Here is a 20,494-nt window from a genome sequence, read left to right as displayed (position 1 = left end):
ATTGCTTTGATCATGTTCTCTACACTCTTAAAGCCTACATCTGATGTGAGGCTTTGAAGTCTGAATAGGTTTCAAGCACTCTTCAGAAAAACAGAGGTTAGAACAAACACGATGGTCTGATGTTACAAAAATTCAATTAGGCATGATCTGTGCATACCCTATTCGCCCCTAGCAGATGGTGTGATATTTCATGGTAACCTTGGAAAGTACCAAAGTTATCAGTTTTCTTTTGTGCATTAATCCTGAATATAAGAAGACACTGAATAGATATAGTGCTTAGAATAGCAAGTTGTGGCTGGTTCAAGGTAGAATTTTTCAGAAGAAAAACTGAACTATAAACGGGCATACTATGGGCAAAATTATAAAGTAACCTACAGTACTGTATATGGTGCAGTCTATCACTAGCATTATATCAGTAGTTTTTTGTCTTTCCCCTTTGTATAATAGTTCTATTACCCTATGATCCTGACAGTAATTATGTTGTCTGTCCCAACCATTGTAGCTGTCACTTTAGCAGGACAACTTGGTCTAGATGTAAATGTTGAGGAAAATATAAATAAAGGCATGTGAAATAAAAAAAAAAGGAAATCATAATATGAATACTATTATTAGAAGTATGAACTTTTTTTTACTATAGTGGTCCTTTGACACTTTAAAAATCCTAAAATTATTATACTGTCCCAAAAGTACTGTAGGTATATCTCCTCTGAGCTACCCACCATCATTCTTGGGGATTTCAACATCCCTGTCAACCTTGACAACCCGGACACAGCCCGTCTCCTCCACTTAACCTCCTCCTTTGCACTTGCACAGTGCATACAATCCACCACCCACTCCGACGGTAATATCCTTGATCTTGTCTTCTCCAACCGCTGCGCTCCCCACAACCTCACTAACACCCCCTTCCCTCTCTCTGACCACAACCTGATCACCTTCTCTATCTCCTCGTCCTCCAATGCCTACCCCTCCAAATGTCACACTACTACCAGCCGTAACCTCCGCAACCTTAACCCTGCCCCCCTCCACTCTGCAGCTGATCAACTCCACGACCGCATCCTCCCCCTGTCCTGCCCCGACTTGGCTATGACTGCCTACAACAACGCGCTGTCAGCAGCCCTTGACTCACTAGCGCCTTTAACCACACGCAACATCAGACTCCGACCGCTCCAGCCCTGGCAGACTGATCACACCAAAACCCTCAAACGACGCAGTCGTGCCCTGGAGCGACTATGGCGCAAAACAAAATCCCAACAAGCTTTCACCTGCTACAAATCTGCCTTCCGCACCTACACCTCCTCCCTCCACGCAGCCAAACAAGCCTACTTCCTGACCCTCATCAAGGCCCTCTCCTCCAATCCTCGCCGACTCTTCTCCACCTTCAACTCTCTACTCTCTCCACCCCCACCTCCACCCAGCACCTCACTCACCGCCCTTGAGATTGCCAATCACTTCAAAAACAAGATTGACACAATTCGCAAGGACATTGCCGCAACTCACACGCCCTCTCAACCCGTCCCCTCTCACACAGCTACCCCATCATCCCCCCTCCCCCTCGACATTACCCGCAGGGACTTCGTCGCTGCTCAAACTCCCTCCAACCCCCTTCCCCCTCACTTAGCTACCCCCTCTTCACCCCTCTCCCACGGCCTCACCACTGCTCTGACCTCCTCTCCCACCCCACCCTACATTCCTCATACTGAAGCTCCCCCAACACTCCGCACCTTTGACCTTACTACCATCGAGGAAGTCTCCAAGATCCTCTCTGATGCCCGCCTCACCACCTGCCCCCTCGACCCTATCCCCTCACAATTCCTACGACCTCCCTCCCCCTCCATCCTACGCTCCCTCACCCACATCTTTAATCTCTCCCTCTCCTCCGGCACTTTCCCCTCCCCACTGAAGCATGCACACATCACCCCCATACTTAAAAAGCCCTCCCTGGACCCCAATGACCCGAACAACCTCAGACCCATCTCCCTGCTCCCACTTACATCTAAACTCCTCGAGCGCCTCGTCTACACCCGCCTATGCTCTCACCTCAACGACAACAACCTCCTCGATCCCCTACAGTCTGGCTTCCGCCCCCTACACTCCACCGAAACCGCCTTACTCAAACTCTCCAACGACCTTCTAACCGCCAAAGCTAATGGCCACTATTCAGTGCTCCTACTCCTTGACCTCTCTGCGGCCTTTGACATAGTTGACCACCCCCTCCTCCTCAAAATACTACACTCCCTCGGCCTCAGAGATTCTGCTCTCTCCTGGCTCTCATCCTACCTGTCACAACGCTCTTTCAGCGTTACCTATAATGCTACCACCTCCCCCTCACTCCCCCTCTCTGTTGGGGTCCCTCAAGGCTCTGTCCTTGGGCCCCTTCTCTTCTCCATCTACACCTCCTCCCTTGGCCAACTCATACACTCTCACGGCTTCAACTACCACCTCTATGCCGACGACACACAAATCTATCTCTCAAACCCCCACCTCACCCCCTCGGTCTCTGCCCAAATCACACACCTACTGAGCGACATATCACGAGATGTAGTAAAAGGCCGATCATACCGGCCTTTTACCACGTGATCAGCGGTGTCCAATGACACGCTGATCACAGGGAAATGCAAGTGCCGGTTCTCGGCTGCACTTTCCTCACGCTGTCAGATCGTGAGGAAAGTACTGCCGAGAACCGGCAGTTGTCAGAGCGGGGATCGGCACCGATCATCAGGGCACTGATGATCAGTGCCCTGATGATCGGTGCCCAGCAGTGAGACCCGCAGGTTCTGCCCAGCAGTGCGCCCACTAGCTCCGCCCACCCGTGCCCAGCAGTGCCCCCACCTGTGCCCAGCAGTGCCCCCACCTGTGCCCAGCAGTGCACCCACCTGTGCCACTCTGCAGTGCCACCTACCTGTGCCCAGAAGTGCCACCTACCTGTGCCCAGCAGTGCCACCCACCTGTGCCCACCCACCTGTGCCCACCAGTGCCACCCACCTGTGCCCACCAGTGCCACCCACCTGTGCCCACCCACCAGTGCAGCCCAGCAGTGCTGCCAGTCAGTGCCACCAGTCAGTGCCCAGGGGTTGTGCCAGTCAGTGCCGCCAGTCAGTGCCCAGCAGTGATGCCAGTCAGTGCCGTCTATCAGTACCCATAATCAGTGTCACCTATCAGTGCCGCCTATCAGTGCTGCATATCAGTGCCGCCTATCCGTGACCCCTAATTAGTGCTGTCTATCAGTGCCGCCTATCCGTGCCACCTCATTAGTACTGCCTATCAGTGCCCTTTAGTGCTGCCTATCAGTGCCCATCAGTGCCGCCTATCAGTGCCCATCAGTGCTGCCTCATCAACGCACATCAGTGAAGGAGAAAAAATACCTGTTTGAAAAATTTTATAAAAGAAACAAATAAACTTTTTTTTTTTTTTCAAATTTTTTGCACTTTTTTTTTTATAGCGCAAAAAGTAAAGTGCCCAGTGGCGATTAAATACCACCAAAAGAAAGCTCTATTTGTGAGAAAAAAATGATCAAAATTTCATATGGGTACACTGTTGCATGACCGCGCAATTGTCAATCAAAGTGCGGCAGCGCTGAAAGCTGAAAATTGGCCTGGTAAGGAAGGGGGTATAAGTGCCTGGTAGGCAAGTGGTTAAACTGAATCTCTCCAAAACCGAGCTCCTTGTCTTCCCCCCAGCCCGAACCCCACCCCCCATTGACTTCTACATCACATCCAACAACGCCAATATCAAACCCGCTCTGCAGGCCAGAGTACTTGGTGTCATTCTGGACTCCAACCTATCCTTCCAGCCCCAAGTCCAATCTTTAACAAACACGTGCAGACTCCACCTCCGCAACATCGCCAAAATCCGCACGTTCCTAACCCCAGAAACCACTAAACAGCTCATCCACTCCCTCATCATATCACGACTCGACTACTGCAACTCCCTCCTCACTAGCCTGCCTCGCCGCTGGCTATCCCCGCTTCAGTCGATCCTGAATACGGCTGCCAGACTCATTCACCTTTCCAAACGCTCCGTTTCTGCCACCCCCCTCTGCCAATCCCCCCACTGGCTTCCGATTGCGCAACGGATCAAATTTAAAATCCTAACACTGACGTACAAAGCTGTCCACCATACTGCCCCGAACTACATCACTGACCTAATATCCAAGTACCGCCCAGCACGCACACTCCGCTCCTCACAAGACCTCCTTCTCTCTAGTTCCCTGGTCTCCTCCTCCCATGCCCGCCTCCAGGACTTCTCCAGGGTGTCACCCATCCTCTGGAACTCCCTGCCCCAACCCATCAGATTATCACCTACTCTCCTCTCCTTTAGGCGCACCCTGAAAACCCATCTCTTCAGGGAAGCCTACCTCACCCCCTGCTAACTTGCTGACCTCCTCCACTCTTCCTACCACTCCATCCCCCACAGCTATCTCCTCCTGTACCACTATCCCATCCCTTCTAGATTGTAAGCTCGAAAGAGCAGGGCCCTCGATCCCCTCATGTTTTGCATTGTATTGGTATTGTTCTGTCACATGTTCTGTCCCCCTTTGTAATGTACAGCGCTGAGTGAACTATTGGCGCTTTATAAATACTGTATAATAATAATAATAATAATTACTGATTGGATTATGACATTTTATTTTAATGTTATTTATTTTTCATTGCTGTCTAATTATTATTTATTTTACTTTACTGTGGTTGAGAACTGATCCAGATCATGTTTAGTCTCTAAACATCCCTAAAACTTGTCCCCAACACTATGACACTGCTTATTCTATTAGGTGCTTGCAATTTCCTTCATCAATGTTGCAACATTGCTTGATCCTATCCCCAACACTGTGACATACAGTAATATACAAATGCTTGTGAGATGAACTCCTTCATTTCATCCACCATGTGGGGCTTCTTCAAAATCATATCTTTTACTACGTCCAAAAAAAGAAGTCCATAGGCATCAGTTCGAGTGAATATAACGGCCATTCATTTGTACCATGTTGCCTAATCCAGTCCTGCCATTGTTCTCAATACCTGGAAAGAAAAATAAATAATAAATACATGAAAGTTAACTAAAACCTGGTGTGAAGGACCCCTTCGTGATGCCAAATTTGAAAGCAATCTTTCCAGTATAGTTATAACACATTATTATTATTATACAGTATTTATATAGCGCCAATAGTTTGCTCAGCGCTGTACAATATAGTGGGAGACAGTACAGTAACAATACAATACAAAACACGAGGGGTATGAGGGCCCTGCTCCTTGGAGCTTGCAATCTAGGAGGGAGGGGAGAGTGGTACAGGAGGAAATAGCTGTGGGGGATGGAGTGGTGGGAAGAGCTGAGGAGATCAGCAATTAGGTGAGGGCTGAGTAGGCTTCTCTGAAGAGATGGGTTTTCAGGGTGCGCCTCACCGGAGGGTAGGTGACAGTCTGATGGATTCCCCAATGAGTTCCAGAGGATGGGGGAAGCCCTGGAGAAGTCCTGGAGACGGGCATGGGAGGAGGAGACAGGGGAACTGGGGAGTAGGAGGTCTCATGAGGAGCGGAGAGTGTGTTTTGGGTGGTAGATGGATATCTGGTCGGTGATGTAGTTTGGGGCAGTGTTATGAATAGCTGTGTACGTCAATGTTAAAAATTTTGAATTTTATGCGTTGGGCAATCGGAAGCAAGTGGAGGGATTGGCAGAGGGGGGAGGCGGATACGGAGTGGTTGGTGAGGTGGATGAGTCTGGCCGCAGAATTCAGGATAGACTGAAGCGGGGATAGCCTGTGTTGGGGTAGGCCGGCGAGGAGGGAGTTGCAGTAGTCAAGTCAAGATATGATAAGGGAGTGGATGAGTTGCTTTGTGGTTTCTGGAGTTAGGAACGTGCTTTTTTTTAAGATGTTGCGGAGGTGGAGTCTGCATGAATTTGTCAGCGATTGGATCTGGGGCTGGAAAGACAGATTGGAGTCTAGAATGACACCTAGTACTTTGGCTTGCAGGGTGGGGCTGATGGTAGCATTGTTGGTCGTGATGGAGAGGTCGGGGGGGGGGGGCGCTGGCTGGGGGGAAAACTAGGAGCTCAGTTTTAGCAAGGTTTAACACATGAGAATTTTGGGAAATCTGTAATTAAAATAAGTGCATATGCTGCCTACTCACAAAGCAAAGCATAACACCTTAATCTATTGTAATATTTCATTTAAAATGAGTTGTATAAACTCTGACGAAGGATCTCAGTTAACCCAGAAGCTTGCATCTTCAGTAACTTAAGTTAGCCTTTATCACCTGAAGTCAAAACATTCTGGATTATACAATGGCTAACCTGTTACAATGCTCTACTACTAGTTTAAAACTAAGCAATAATTCTTCAGATCTGGCACTAAAGGACAACTGATCAACTATCAGTAAGCCCTCACACACTGGTTAGCAATTTTCACCAGGAGTTACCTTTCAAACGTAGGTTGTATGTTGTAGGTTTCAAGCACCAGTGTAGATATAAATGACAGTATTAGTATGGAAGTTAGAGTCAACAATAGGCGCATGGATATGCAAGCTCTACACCTTTGGTGTATCTCCGTAGCTATATGAAGTTTTCCTTTTGTATATTGATTTCTATGACTTGTTCAGACAACTACCTTCACCTACAGAATATAAATCACAGGAAAGATATTAGAGGTGTCCAGTTGGTAGGCTGTGTCCCTTGAGTTAGTTTAAATGCAGTATCCTAAAAAGGAGCACAATTGTATCTGAGCACCACAAAATGAAAACACTTTTTTTTTTTAAATATTCAAAGCAAATTCCCCATCCATCCATGCCTCAATGCTTTATATTGTTGAAAACTCACTTTGAAAAACACCCCCATGCAATCTTGAGTAAGGGCAGATGATTTATGTAGAATTTACTTCCTGGAATCCATTTGCCCTTAGTTCAGGCATGCAGTTAGGAAGGTGTGCTTAACTGAGAAAGCCCCTCCTCCACATGAAATAAAGAAATGGTTATAAGTAAATATACCTTCCTATCTATTTACTAATGCTATCAGCATAGGGATTAAAATAGTTAAAGCAATATTGGAGCTTTGATTTTTATTGCTTTAAAATAACAAACATGTTATGAATACCTGCTCTGTACAATGGCTTTGCACAGAGCAGCCCCGAGTCTCCTCTTCTCAGGTCCACCTCCAGTGCTACTGGCACCTCCCCCTGCTGAGTGCCCCCACAGCAAGCAACTTGCTGTGGGGGCACTTGTGCGTGCTTGCTCCCAAGCCCTACTCTGTGTATCGGTCTATAGAAAAAAAATAATGCATTGTCAGGAGGAATTCTGTGATCTCTATGAAAAGAAATGAATACCTGGAAGTGTTACACTTTCACATTACTTGGCATGCTCCACTTGATATGAAAACATCTGTAGTATCTGATGCTAGCTCCACTTAAAGCATACCTTTAGCATCCCACCTACTCATACCTTATAACCAAGTATCACCCAACATTATGTCAGTGTCTTGTCATACATCTGGAAACTATGATGTTTGTTGAGTCTTTTTGGTCATACTCTTTGGTCAGGTTGTACACAATATTCCACTGTCAAACTGTGACTAGAACTGTTGATACCATCACACAATCCTAACTAGCTTTTCTTCTCTTGCCTACAGTACGTCTGTTTCAGGGACTTGGCATTTCACTTTATGATAACTGTTTTTACCATTGAGCCTCCGCCCCATGCTTATGTGTTCTGTTCTTCACGCTCAGAGAACCTTTCCCATTCTACATCGTCCATAAATCTTAAACTTTCCATTCACAAAAACTGGCTGTCCATACGCATTAGGTTAACCTGGATACTGCTGGTGCCATGGTAATGTGCTGCTTTCTTCCCAAAGATGTCCCTGGCACTTAGCGTATTGATACTTCTAATCTCATCACTGAGGATTACATGTAGCCCACTAAAAAGCACAAACTTCTCATTTTTCTACACAACATTAAATTACTAATTTATATTTTACTTACTATATTTTTTAAGTAATTTGTTCCCTGTTTTTATATCTTTTAGTGTTGAAACTGTCCCCATGAAAAAGTAAGCTTTTTTTTTTGCTATTTTCATGTCTTTTTTTTCAGTTTATTTTTTATAACCTTACCAGAGAGGCTATTTGTCTTTTGTAACATTTTTAATGTGTGGGTCTTTGCTTGTAAGTGTAAAAATACTAGACACGTTACTTTTCCAAAAGAATGCACACTATCATTATGGATTCATAATTAATTTTCATTCCAAGTTATTCTTTTTATTTTTTAGAACATTTATTGCATGCCCCACGTGAATCTTTGAACTGAAACACAATAGTTGTGAACATAAAATATATCATATCTTTTTTAATGGTTTAATTTTCCTCATTAGTTGCTTTTTTACTTTTCCTTTTTACATTGTCACATTTACTATATTTATTTTTCTCATGCAATTGTTTTGTTACAGTATGGAAAATGGTAATAATGGTTATCATAATGAGTATTTGTATGGTATACGCAACCCTATTATGACAAGGTAAAATTTATGTTAGAGTGCATGAGTGCATGCTATTCCAGAAAGTTATTAAAGCATGCTGTGCTTTATTTATTGATTTAATTTTGCATGATGAGCTAATTTCTAGGAAACACAGAAATTATTTATAGGTATAATTTATTCTTGCATGAATGGCTTTAAGAAATATGTTGTTTTATTTAAAGATATTTTTGCAGGAAGCTTCAGTCCTACCTAAAATGTATAGTGTGCGTGCGCGCGTGTGTGTATGTGTTTACGCATGTGTTATCCACCCCCTACATTAATTTAAAAATTATTTATAAATGAGTAAAAAAAATCTTGACTGCACATGTATTCAGTGAACATATACAGTATAGTGCTTTGCATAAGTATTCACTCTCCATTAAAGTAGAACTATAGGCAAAACTTTTTTTTTCATCTTGGATATAGCAAGGAAGGGTTATAACCCCTGTCAGATTTTGTTTTGCCATCAATGACCCATTACAGAAATTTTCCTTTACTTCCTGTCCCATAACCAAACAAATTAAGGGAATTTCTTAGGGAACCCTAGTTCATCAGAACTAGTGTCCCCTTTGGAATATTGCCCCACTATTACATTTCTGGGGACAACCCAAAATTTGGGATTTTCTTTTTCTTTCATTTTCAATGATAATGGCAAACAGGACAAATAGAGAGGGAGACACAGACAGCAGTAAAAACCTGACAGATGTTCTAATCAATCTCTACTATATCCATAACTAACAAAAATGTTTTGCCTTTAGTTATACTTTTTCACATTCTATGGAGTTACAATCTGAAATTAAAATAGATTTAATTTGGATTGTTACCAAACATTTCTACAACATACTGAACAATTGCAGGTACAAATGTATTTATTTTTTGTGGCACAAAAAAAAAAAAGTTTAGGTATTTACCCTCCCTAGTGAATACTTATCTTTAGCTGCAATTCTTTTTCTTAAATCTCCACCAAGTTTGAACATTTGGGTTGTCAAACTGTATCTACTCCACCTAATACAATTGCTCTAGTTTGGTTGAGGACCATTGGTGAACAGTAATTTTCCTTTCAATAGATTTTTATTGTTTTTTTAAGTACAAAGTACAAACTCGACCGCTTTCTAGTACTAAAACAGAATCACATGTATGAACAGCAGTCAACAGCAGTTGTATACAAATGGAACATACCTAAAATAGTATTTGTCAAAAGAGTAGAAATAAAACATACATTTTGTGTTGGTTGATTGGTTAGTGCATAGAAAAGGCTGCCTATCTGTAGCTCAACAGCCGACATCGGTAAAAGGATTATATAATTTAAGATATGCTAATATGCTATCAAAACATGAGATGTGTAGGACACCTCGTGCTTTGTGGGGCATCCCTGTGGAAGAGCCAAAGAATGGGAATCAAAAGAGAAGAGAAAAAGGAGATAGTGGAGACAGGTTGAGGGGATTGGGGGGGGGGGTGTGGACATCCAAATCACTTGAGTTTGGTTTGTAAAGTTTAATTAGGCTATAGTGAGGTGAAGCTATTCACTGGAATCTCGGGTGGGCGTGTTGGATCCATGGAGTCCAAGTTTTAAGGATTTTCTCATGGGTGTGAGAGGACACTGGACAGTTTTTAGTTTATTAAGAAGAAACTGCTGTTTGCAGGCTTTCGCTATGGTTAATTTAGCCGCCAAAAGTATGTGAGTGGCTAGTTTAAATTGGTGTTTAGACATACCTGAAAGTTTTAAGTGTAAGAGAGTATACCAAAGGTCTCTCGGAAAGGGGCAAGTAAGTAATGATTGGAGTAGTTTGAAAACCTTTGACTTAAATTGGAAAACCAAAAGGTCATATTCACCATATGTGTAGAACATCACCTGGTGTGTTACAGCTTCGGAAGCAAATATTGGGGGATTATGGGTGAAGAAATGCTAAATGGGTAGGAACAATATACCATCCTGTCACTGTTTTGAAATCTGATTCCATAGTCGGGACGTTGATGGAGCATGAGGTCAGAGGTAACCATATCTGTGACAAGCATGCACAATCTTTAGTGCCTTTGAGGTCTCTTTCCCTTCTGGAAACATAAGCGTGATTATTGGGGTTCTGTAGATTAGTAAATTGTGAGTACAGGATAGAGATAGCTTAGGAGATAGAGGCGTCTGGTGGCAGATGTGTTCGAACAAGGATAATTGTGTGGTTGGGTCCTTATTGATAAGCACTGAATTTACCCAGTGTTTTATCTGTAAATATCTGAAAAATTCCGTAGAGGGGCTTGATGTTTGTCCCTTATTTCTGCCCAAGTGTAAACTGAGCGGCCCGTGAGAAATGAGTGAATGCATTGAAAGTTGTGGGAGATCCACCAATGGAATGCAGTAGGGGATTCAAGGACGGGCGGAAACAGAGGATTGCCCACAAGGGGGAGGAGTGGTAGATGAGGGGAGATTAGGCCACTGGTGTATTTTGTGGAGTCCCATATACACAATGAGTGGGCCATTAGAGGTCTGAGAGATGTGGGTCTGGATTTCGGGGGAGCCATAAAAGCGAAGAGATGGAGATCGAGTGGCAAGAGAGCCCTTCTAAATTTACACAAATGTGGGCTTGTTGTGCTGCATACAATGAGGTTAGAGGTGCAATTTGAGCCGCCACATAGTACTTAGAGAAGTTAGGGACCCCAGGCCCCCCTCTGGTGAACAGTAATTTTCAAACCTTGACACAGATTCTATATTGGACTTAAGACTTGGCTTGGATTGAGCCATTTTAGGATACTGTTTTCTTTAAACCACAAAAGTGTAGCTGTGGCTGTGTGTTTAGGGTTATTGAGCTGCTATAAGGTGACCCTGTGCCCAAGTCTCAAATCTCTTGCAGACCGAAACAATGTTTCTTTAGAAATGCCCTGTTTATCTTACCATCAATTATTATCAGTTTCCTGTTGATAAAAAGCATCAGTGCAAAATGATGCTACCACCCCCATACTTCACAAAAAGGATGGATTGACAGGGTGATGGGCAGGTTTGTCGTGTTCTCCACTATACTGTACTATTTTACAGAGGGAACAAAAACATTCTTCTCATTTCTTACACAAAACTCATTTTGGAGCCTCTGGTTTGTAATTATCACATAGACATTTTTTCATGTCACAGCTTTGGATTGGAGTTACCAATGGTCTCTTGATCACTGGGTTTTGGTGCTCAGCCTTCTGTAACAGAGCCTTGGTTATGTAACATTCTTTCCTTTTTAAATATGGATTTAAAGGTGTTTCATGGGATGATTAAAGTCTACATTTTTTGTAATAAACCCTGCTTGGGGTTTCGTCATAACATCATGGATTTGGCCTTTGTGATGCTATCTGTTTAAGTATGTTCGCCAACATACTCTGGGGCCTTGATTAAGCAGGTATATTTTGTGATCATGTGACACTAAAGGCAGCTGGTTTGCCAAACCATATTTAGAGGCTTCAGGGGATGATTATATATCAAGACTTCAGTCTATTTGTACATAATTTGGTATATTAGCATAAGGATTTTTTTCTGCTTAAATACTATAGACTATTCCTGTGCACAACCCAAGTGGGAAAGGGTTGATTTGTAAGCACTGGCAAAGGATGAGATTCTTGTTAAGGCAGAGCCATTGATTGACTTTCAGAGCCTGAATGTCACCCTTTGACAATGCCACAGGACCCGCTGCTACTCAGGAACTGTCAGCTGCTGATAATCAACCATGGGTTCATGAGAAATTTTCTTTGAGATTTAGGTTATGAGCAACAGGTGAAGAGTAGTAAAATAATTAGTTGCATAACATGATTTAGATATAAAACTCCCTTTTAAAACATTGAAATAAAAGTTCTGAATTGTGTATACTTACTAATACATGGGGAGGCCATACAGCACCATCTGTGCCTCTTAAAGCATGATTCCTACTATAGGCTATGGGCATATGTATAGGAATGACTAAAGAATAATGCTTACAAGGAAAGTTATCTTAATCCAGAAGGAAAGCAGTGAAAGTCAATCAGGAATTTAAAAAACAGAGAAGAAATGTTACCGCTGAAGTCATGTAACAAGGCTACACTAGCAGTCAAGGAGCCTGGTAGAAGAATCTTACCAGTCAGTCACAATCTTCTCTCATTGGTTTGACACATTTACACTAGCGAATTTGGATTGGGTTTATTGTACGTTGTTGCTCTTTGCCCTGCCTGTAAATTGTTTCTGATCACTTGATCATGGCCCATACCATTACTACCTCTAAAAATTGTTTTGAGACTTGTGTCATGTGTTCCTTCTGAGTTTTAACTTTGTGATATGTGTAGCACCACCCACTTGGTAATTTTGGGTTCCCTGTTTTGTGTCTTGAATCCAAGAGCAACATCAGCCCCTCTGATACACCTAGTTGAATAAAATCACTGTGAGCACAAGTAACAACACAATTGTAAAATACCTTTTGCCTGGCTGTGGGGTATTGCCAATAAATACGCTTAATCTATAAAAAAGGAATTAACTTATATGGAAGTTTAAACAGAATTAAACACACAGCAGTCAAGTTAGGACGCAGGCTGCTAAACAGGGTCAAAGAACTACACCCAAGTAGAAAAGAAAGAAGTACGATTCTGTATCATTAGCGAGAATCAATATATTAATTAGCAAGTCAGCAGTGAATTGTGTATATGAACTCTAAATGCTTTTAGAATAATAGCAGCTCTATACTACTGGTTTTGAGTGCACTCAATGAATGGACAAGGGTAGGCTAGGGCCTTGGGGCAGTTAAAATTAGAGGCAGGCTTTAGTCCTAAATCTTCGTTGACTAATCATTGGAGCTCGTTGGAGAGAGTTGCGGCCATCAATAAAGCCTGTAGGGAGTACTAGGGCTATAGCATAGCAGGTTAGGCAGTTCCTAATGGCTCAGTATATAGTGATAGGAAGCAATGAGCGCAAGGCCCTCTTACCAGACCCAACGACACAGCAGTAGTAATCCCTCAGGCTGGACGTTCACTCACTGTGGATTGCCCTGGGTGACTCTGGTCCATAGCCAGACTGCATACCATTTGTGGCTCAATCCCTCTCTGGTGATGTTGGGGCAGCGTGATTCTCTCTCCACTTTTTCAGGTGCAAAGATGGTTACAGCAAAGGGGACTTCAGTGGCTTGGTCTCCTGACTCTGTCTCCCTCAGGACTGAATTCCCCCTCCACGTGCTTTTTTCCTAGGCATTGCTCCTTCTCCCCTCTCTACTAAGCATGCTGGGAGCTGTAATTTGCTCCCTGTCTGCAGAATGGGGCTGGATGGTTTCTGGGAATACATGTCCCATGATTCACCTGTCCTCCTCCTCCCGATTGGTCCCTGGTGTGCTAGGAGTGGAGAAGGAGTGAGCGGCCAGGATCACACAGAGCCAATTGTTCAGCAGCTATGAAGATAGCAGATAGCCTGGGATACACATGCATAATTTTTTTTTTTTTACTAGGAGCCTGTAAAGCACTGAAGCCGCAATCTGATCGTGCGGGTGCAATGCAAGGTTCCTGCAGACTGTCAGTGTAAATTGTCTGCTCATACCTGGGAGGGGCAGACAGTTACACAATGACAGAAACCACCAATGAATGAACTGGAGCACTCACCAATGCTCTGGTTGTTCATTGAAAACTACAACCAGTCAGCCACAAGAACTGATGGTAGTTGTAGATTTTATATTCACAGAATTCTGTGAAAAAAAAAGTCACCTGCCTATATCTGTACAGTTAGCGGAATTGTGGAGGTCTCCAACTGGTTTACTTTTAGTTATCCATGCAATGCTGCTGAATTATTAACTAAAAATATTGTCTGTGGCTGTGACTCTACAAAAGTGTGCGTGATGTATTATTGGTAAGCTGCTTTTAAGTAGGGCTGATGCTTCAGAGCATGACTTGTATAACTTGACGGAGCATGGAGATTTTAAGTGCCTTATGGTCAAACTCTTTTAAATGAGCCTGTGCTTCTGCTGCTTCTAGAGTCTAATGGCATGACAACATAATGACAGATTTGCTGAATTACATATTAATCCACTCTACAATATGGCGTAGTTTGTTTTAAATTATACTTCATGATAAAACCTGTTTATCGTTTGTATAATTTGGTTTCTTATTGCTAGTTCAAACATTTAAGTATTGAAATGCATATTTTAAACTATTATCACATAATAAATAATTTTAGATGCTTTACTGTGTTAAGAACAGGGATTCTTGGCTTTGAAATGGAAATCCAATTTTTTTTTCAGCCAATTGATCTATATTTTAAACAGTATAAATTATGGTAACGTATACACTGCAGGAATGGGCAATAAATTAACATTTGCATGCACCTAAAATATGTCATATGTGATGTAAAACTAAATTAATACATTACTTTAATAGTATCAGAAAGAAATGCTCTTTTATTTAGCATCTGCATTACCGAATACATCCTTCCAGAGCCATTAGGTAAAACAAGTTTGCTATTCCTGGATTGTACATTTACATTACATTACGTTTTTATCACCGGATTTAATTTACACATGAAAAGCAGCAGCTGACAATAGGAATGGTGAAAAATTTTTAAATCAGTTTTAAGAAACGGGAAATAATTTGGGCCATAATTAAAAAACTAAAGTACTGTCAATTGTAAAATATGCCCTACAAGGTCATGAATAACAATTCACTTATGTTGTACATAATAATATGAAACTTCTTGCAAAATAAAGTAAAAGCAGCAGCTGACAATAAGAATGGTGAAAATTTCTAAATCAATATTCAGAAACAAATAATTTGGGCCATAATTAATAAAAACTAAAGTACCATCAATTGCAAAATAGGCCTTGCAAGGTCATGGATAACAATTCGCTTATGTTGCATATAATAGTATGAAACTTTTTACAAAATAAAAATATTCAAACTAAAAATACACGCTCCATTCAGTGTTGTCAATCGCCAGTATTTTTTCTGGCAGCCAGTAAAAAACAGGCACTTTTCTAATGCCAGTATATTCCAGCGACAGGAAAGGGAAAGGCAAAAAAAACTGGCTGTGAAACTCGGCTTGCATGTGCAGTTCCGGTCCAGAGGCAGCCAAGACCATCCAAGTGCCCAAATGTGTTCAGATGACAACGGGGTTGGAGCGTTTCTGATGGAGGAGGTGCTTGAGCGTGTTGTGTGATGTCATGGTGCAAGGTAGCAGAGCGGAGAGGCAGGAGCCTCGTGTGAGGGTTTGCAGGATGGGAGCAAGGCATGCCGGGAGCGGGACTGTCAGTGCTGTTTGGACTGGAGTGGACTGAAGAGACCACCTGGCATGGAGAGAGACTGTCACTGTGACTCGAGAGGGGATGTGTCAAGTCAGTGAGATCTCATCATCATCTGTGCTGCAGCACACTGCTGTCAATGTCACTGTGGGAGTCCACTGTGTGTGTGTGTGTGTGTGTGTGTATGTGTGTGTGTGTATGTACGCCTGCCCGCCCATTCTAATTTCTTGCCCTCCTGAGTTCTGTCCCTGAGCTACTTACTTACTATATCAATAATAAAATAAGAAGTATGTTTTTTTCCTTAATATCTACCTTAAATCACATTGTTAATTGCATATTTTACTTGTTTGTAGCCTAAATACTGACATTTGCACTTACAACTGTGATATTTTTTTTGCCTTTTGGAAATGCCTGTAAAAACTTGGACATGCCAGTAAAACTTGGGTGTGTCAGTGAATTTCAGTCTGGTAGGTTGGCAACACTGGTTCCATTGACTTAATATACAACTAGCATAGTAATAAATAAGACATTATTTGCAGTACTAATATAACAAAGGCATTACTCTTTTTTTTCCAGACATTCTGATTCACTAAGGTAAAAGCTCAGTCCTCCCAAAGTTGATATTGAGGTTTTGTGTAGATACCAGTAGGATGAACCACTCATCGTGGCATTTTATATCTCTCAGTGACTCAAGTTGCAGCATCTTGGCATCTGAATTCCGCAATCTTCTGCCTACTTGCCTTGGACATTATGGGGCAGTCCTTTTGAAAGACTGTGGCAACCTGAGATGAAAGCAGAGTTGGCGACTCCAGTAAGGAGGTCTCCCTGCTTGTTTCCCTGAGATATAACCAGCCGGCCACTGGATTTGCCTACTTCCATCTACACATAAGTGCTGTAGCAATTTTGGGTGGACTGACCCATAAGTGTACTTTGCACTCCCCCCCATCCCCAGCTAAAGTACACCACCATCCCCAGATACAAACATACCTCAATACCATGACTGTGACCTCTGGAATTTTTATTTCTGCAAAACCACTGTCTGCTGGCTGCTTCTAAACAGTGGATTCCCATGGACTTCTATAGGATCGTCCCCCCAGCCTCCCCAGTCTTGACACCCAGCCCCATAAAAGTATATAGAAAACTACTGTGCAGGCATGGTCAGCACACAGGAGCTTGGAGGAGAAGATTGAGGCTGTAGTCACAGGATGCAGGTGAGTATGCATCTGGGGAAAGGGGGATTAGAAGTAATACATGGGAGGGATAAATAAGTGCACATATTTTAAACGTTTAAACATTATCTTATCAGTGACCTAGTTATTGGCATTTGTAAGAATAAAAAAATTTAGAGACCGTGGGAAAATGGTTATTACAGTGTAACAGCCACACTTTTAAAACTTTTTGGATATAGTGAGAAAATATTACATCTGCCAGATGTATCACTGCTGCCTGTGTCCCTATTGGGTAGATTCATTCTCACTTCCTATCTCAGTAATTACTGTTTGTGAAATGGAATTGGGGAGAAATCATACAAACAGCAGTGAAAACCTGACAGAGGTTCAAACCATCCCAGGACAACCCAACATAAAATAAAAACAAAACCTGTAGCTGGAGTTCGATATGGTATGCCTTGCTGTATCTTGGCAATGGTTTGGTAATGGCAGCATCTTTTGTTTGATTTGTAAAGATGCATGAGTTTTAGTGTTATTGCTTTTACATTGATGATTTTTTTTTTGCTGCGTCCTCCCTGGCCTACCTGTAGTGACATTTTGTTTATACCACGGACTTTCAAATAGCTTATCTTCATTTGACACCCTGAGTAGATTCCCTCGAGCCTCTGCCCCACCACGCCAAGATGATTGATGAAAGCTGACCAGTGGTTTGAGAGTGTGGAGGTATCCTAATTGTTCTCTGTCGCTTAACCCGTGTTTACCATGGTTTCAGCTCTCTACCCTGTTCTTCACTCTTAATAACATTACAGATCTCTTTCTACTGACTGGATTCCTCTAAGATCCTTTACACACACTGAGTTTTGCTGCAATGATCATAAATATTCTCAACAATCACACTTGCACCTCTTTAAAGGAAACATGTCATGAGAGGCTACCATTGTTGACCTCTGCTTCTGAAAATGTACTTGTCTGGCTGCCATGCCTGTCATGCTGATTCCCTTTGGCCTCAGTACTGTGGAATGATTCACTTGCTACAAGCATTCAAATAAACAATTCTAATTATATTATGAATGTCCTGACCTCCCACGTGGAAGAAAAATATACTTTAAATATATTTTTAAAATATTCTTCCCAAATATATAGACATATATTTGAAATACTACAATTTTGGCTGTATTCAATATATTTAAAAAATATATATCAAAATATATATATAAAGTGTATGTTGAGATGCATTTTTTATATATTAAAAAATATATGAAGAATGTTTTTTTAAATACATTTTCAAATATGTGTCTTTGAAAATACATTTAATCTACATTTTTGAAATGCATTTACAAGCAGTTAAAATGACTTTTTTATATGTAAAAAAAAGCTGAAGAAAATATTTTTAAAAAATACATTTTTAAATATATGCCTTTAGAAAATATATTTAAATTTTTTTAGAATACATGTTAAAATATATTAGTGTAGGCCAATATATTGTAAATATATGTCACGTATATATATATATTTTTCTAATTATATTGGAAATATATTTCTCTTCCATGTGGGCTACCTGCTTGTTCCAAGTCATGAAACAGAAACTCAAAATCAGAGGTTGCACATAAGAGTCCAGCTCCTATCATTTTCAGTAGGAGGTATTAAAAGTGGCATCCAGCTTAGTTATAATAAAGAGTTTACATAAATGGCCAATTCTAGTTCATACTGTGTTGGTTTCAAATAGTGAACTACTGGCAAAGTCCCTTCTTTGTAATATTGTAAGGCCACTTTCACATGAGACAGACTCTGTTTTGGTCAGCAGGGGATCTGTCTGTTGATCAGAGCAGAGCAGGCGGATGATAGGTCCAGCTCTGCTCAGTCTGCTCTGCTCTATGGGTGGTCAGGAGTAAACAGACTCCTCTGTCCGTTTTACACCCAACTGCCCTCCAATCCACCTAGACGAAAGGGGATGGATCCCCTTCTATTTTTTTTTTAGCGGAACAGATCAGACCGGAGGTAGGCGGGTGTAAACAGGCAGCGGGTGTAAATGGACTTGTCCATGGGGGTAAATGGACTTTCCGGTTAGGCCACCTGAAAAATGAAAAGGCAGATCTCATTGGACCCTTCACATGAAAAACTGATCAACCTCTTCAAAGGGCCCTTACACACCAGATACCCTTTTTTATCTGATAGGGGAAATTCCACTCACTTCCTGCTCTTGTGGTACCCCAGTAACTGCTGTGAACTGAATGTGGAATCCAGTGGGGAGACCCAGGGAACCCTCCAAAGGCATAAGTGGAGAAACAATAAGTGCAGGCTGTAATCAGACAATAGAACAATCTTTTGCCTAATGTATTAAAAAGAAAAAAAAATCTGCCATTCCATTCATCTTAATTCTACACTTTTTAAGGCAATATTTACATCCATCTTGTAGCAAGCTTGGTTCTGCTGAAGTACGGGAATGTTGAGAATCTCTATGGTCATTTGAAAGCTTCTTTCTTAACCTATGGGTCATTAAGATCAATGATTTCTTTTTTTGATGCTTTGTCATCACTTACGTTTTGTAATTAAATATTTCTGCTTTTATGGGATAATTTGTATTTACATGGAGCTGTCTGTTTTAGTCTCTGTTTACTGACAAGCTTCTTTTTGTCCTGCTTCTTGTTTATAATGTAAACTTTCCAATAGTTAAGCTGCTTCTGCTTGCATTTTATGTGACATGAGAAGAATTCTGCACATGCATGTTTGTTAGTCTTTATTTTGGCTTTGTGACAAGACTGCGTTCAACAAGATGCTATGGGGTGTATAGAAAAAATACCTGGCATTGGTGATCCACAAAACTATAAAAATAAAACAAAAGTCTACATGTTTCCCAAATGACTATGTTACCTAATACAATTAGAATTCGAAGGATATACAACTTTAGAATGAAAGTAGGACTGTATAGGCTGAATTCACAAAATCCTTACAGTTGTGTAATGGTTTGTGAATTGAGCTTTTTATATGCTGTCTTCATGCATCTTTTATCCACACATGCAGAAATTTGAATATAACAGCACTAAACTAACCAGGTGTGAGCTGGAAAAAAATCACCCACCTTTCAGTATGATGCACGAGCTTGACACACACTCACTGGATTTTTGAAAAAGTAAAGAGCAACCAAAGTAGTCTTGAAGCTGAAGTCTAGGTATGAGCTTTATTGCATACTTACATTGGTCTAGCTTGGGCTAATGTAAGTATGCATATCTCATACATGAGGGGCCGCTGGGGAAGCCAAAAATCACTGTATTTTTTCAATGAATACAAGGTATTCTCTGATTGGATGAGATGGAGAACAGAGGCAGTGACATCATGATCACCTCCTTGTCCAATTAAAGAACACCTTTCATTCAATGAAAAAATACAAGCCATTTTGTGAATGGCGGCAGTGCTGAGCATGTGACCCCCTGCGGTTAGTATGCAGTGGGTAGCTGCTCAGCAAAAGACCTGGAAGACCGCGGCTATCACTGTAATATATCTGTGTACTGCAGTTATCAGCCTCTTCAGCGGCCCATCAGCTGTAAGATACTCATACTTACATTGGTCCAAGCTGGACCAATATAAGTATGTAATAAAGATCATACCTGGAATTTAGCTTTAGCAG

The 20,494-nt window shown here is 41.7% G+C and overlaps 1 protein-coding gene across 8 annotated transcripts in view; it reads left to right on the top strand.

The window, feature by feature from the left end:
- Window positions 1-20,494, top strand: part of PROM1 (prominin 1) — a 254,289-nt gene that overhangs the window by 226,884 nt on the left and 6,911 nt on the right. For 4 of the 8 annotated variants that reach the window (XM_089677437.1, XM_089677434.1, XM_089677433.1 and 1 more), the window contains 3 exons: window positions 8,007-8,030; window positions 8,424-8,492; window positions 17,494-17,592. The exons of 1 other annotated variant lie outside the window; for it this stretch is intronic. In XM_089677437.1, coding sequence (XP_089533563.1) covers window positions 8,007-8,030; window positions 8,424-8,492; window positions 17,494-17,560 — 160 coding nt within the window. In that variant the 3' untranslated portion in view covers window positions 17,561-17,592. 3 more of the 8 variants (XM_089677436.1, XM_089677438.1, XM_089677439.1) reach the window with 3 other exon arrangements.

Source organism: Staurois parvus, unplaced genomic scaffold (genome assembly GCF_062004578.1).
Source record: "Staurois parvus isolate SC_StPar_1 unplaced genomic scaffold, SC_StPar_1.0 ptg000186l, whole genome shotgun sequence".
Taxonomy (NCBI): domain Eukaryota; kingdom Metazoa; phylum Chordata; class Amphibia; order Anura; family Ranidae; genus Staurois; species Staurois parvus.
Note: the sequence above shows the minus strand (reverse complement) of the source record. Positions and strands in the feature narration are given on the sequence as shown.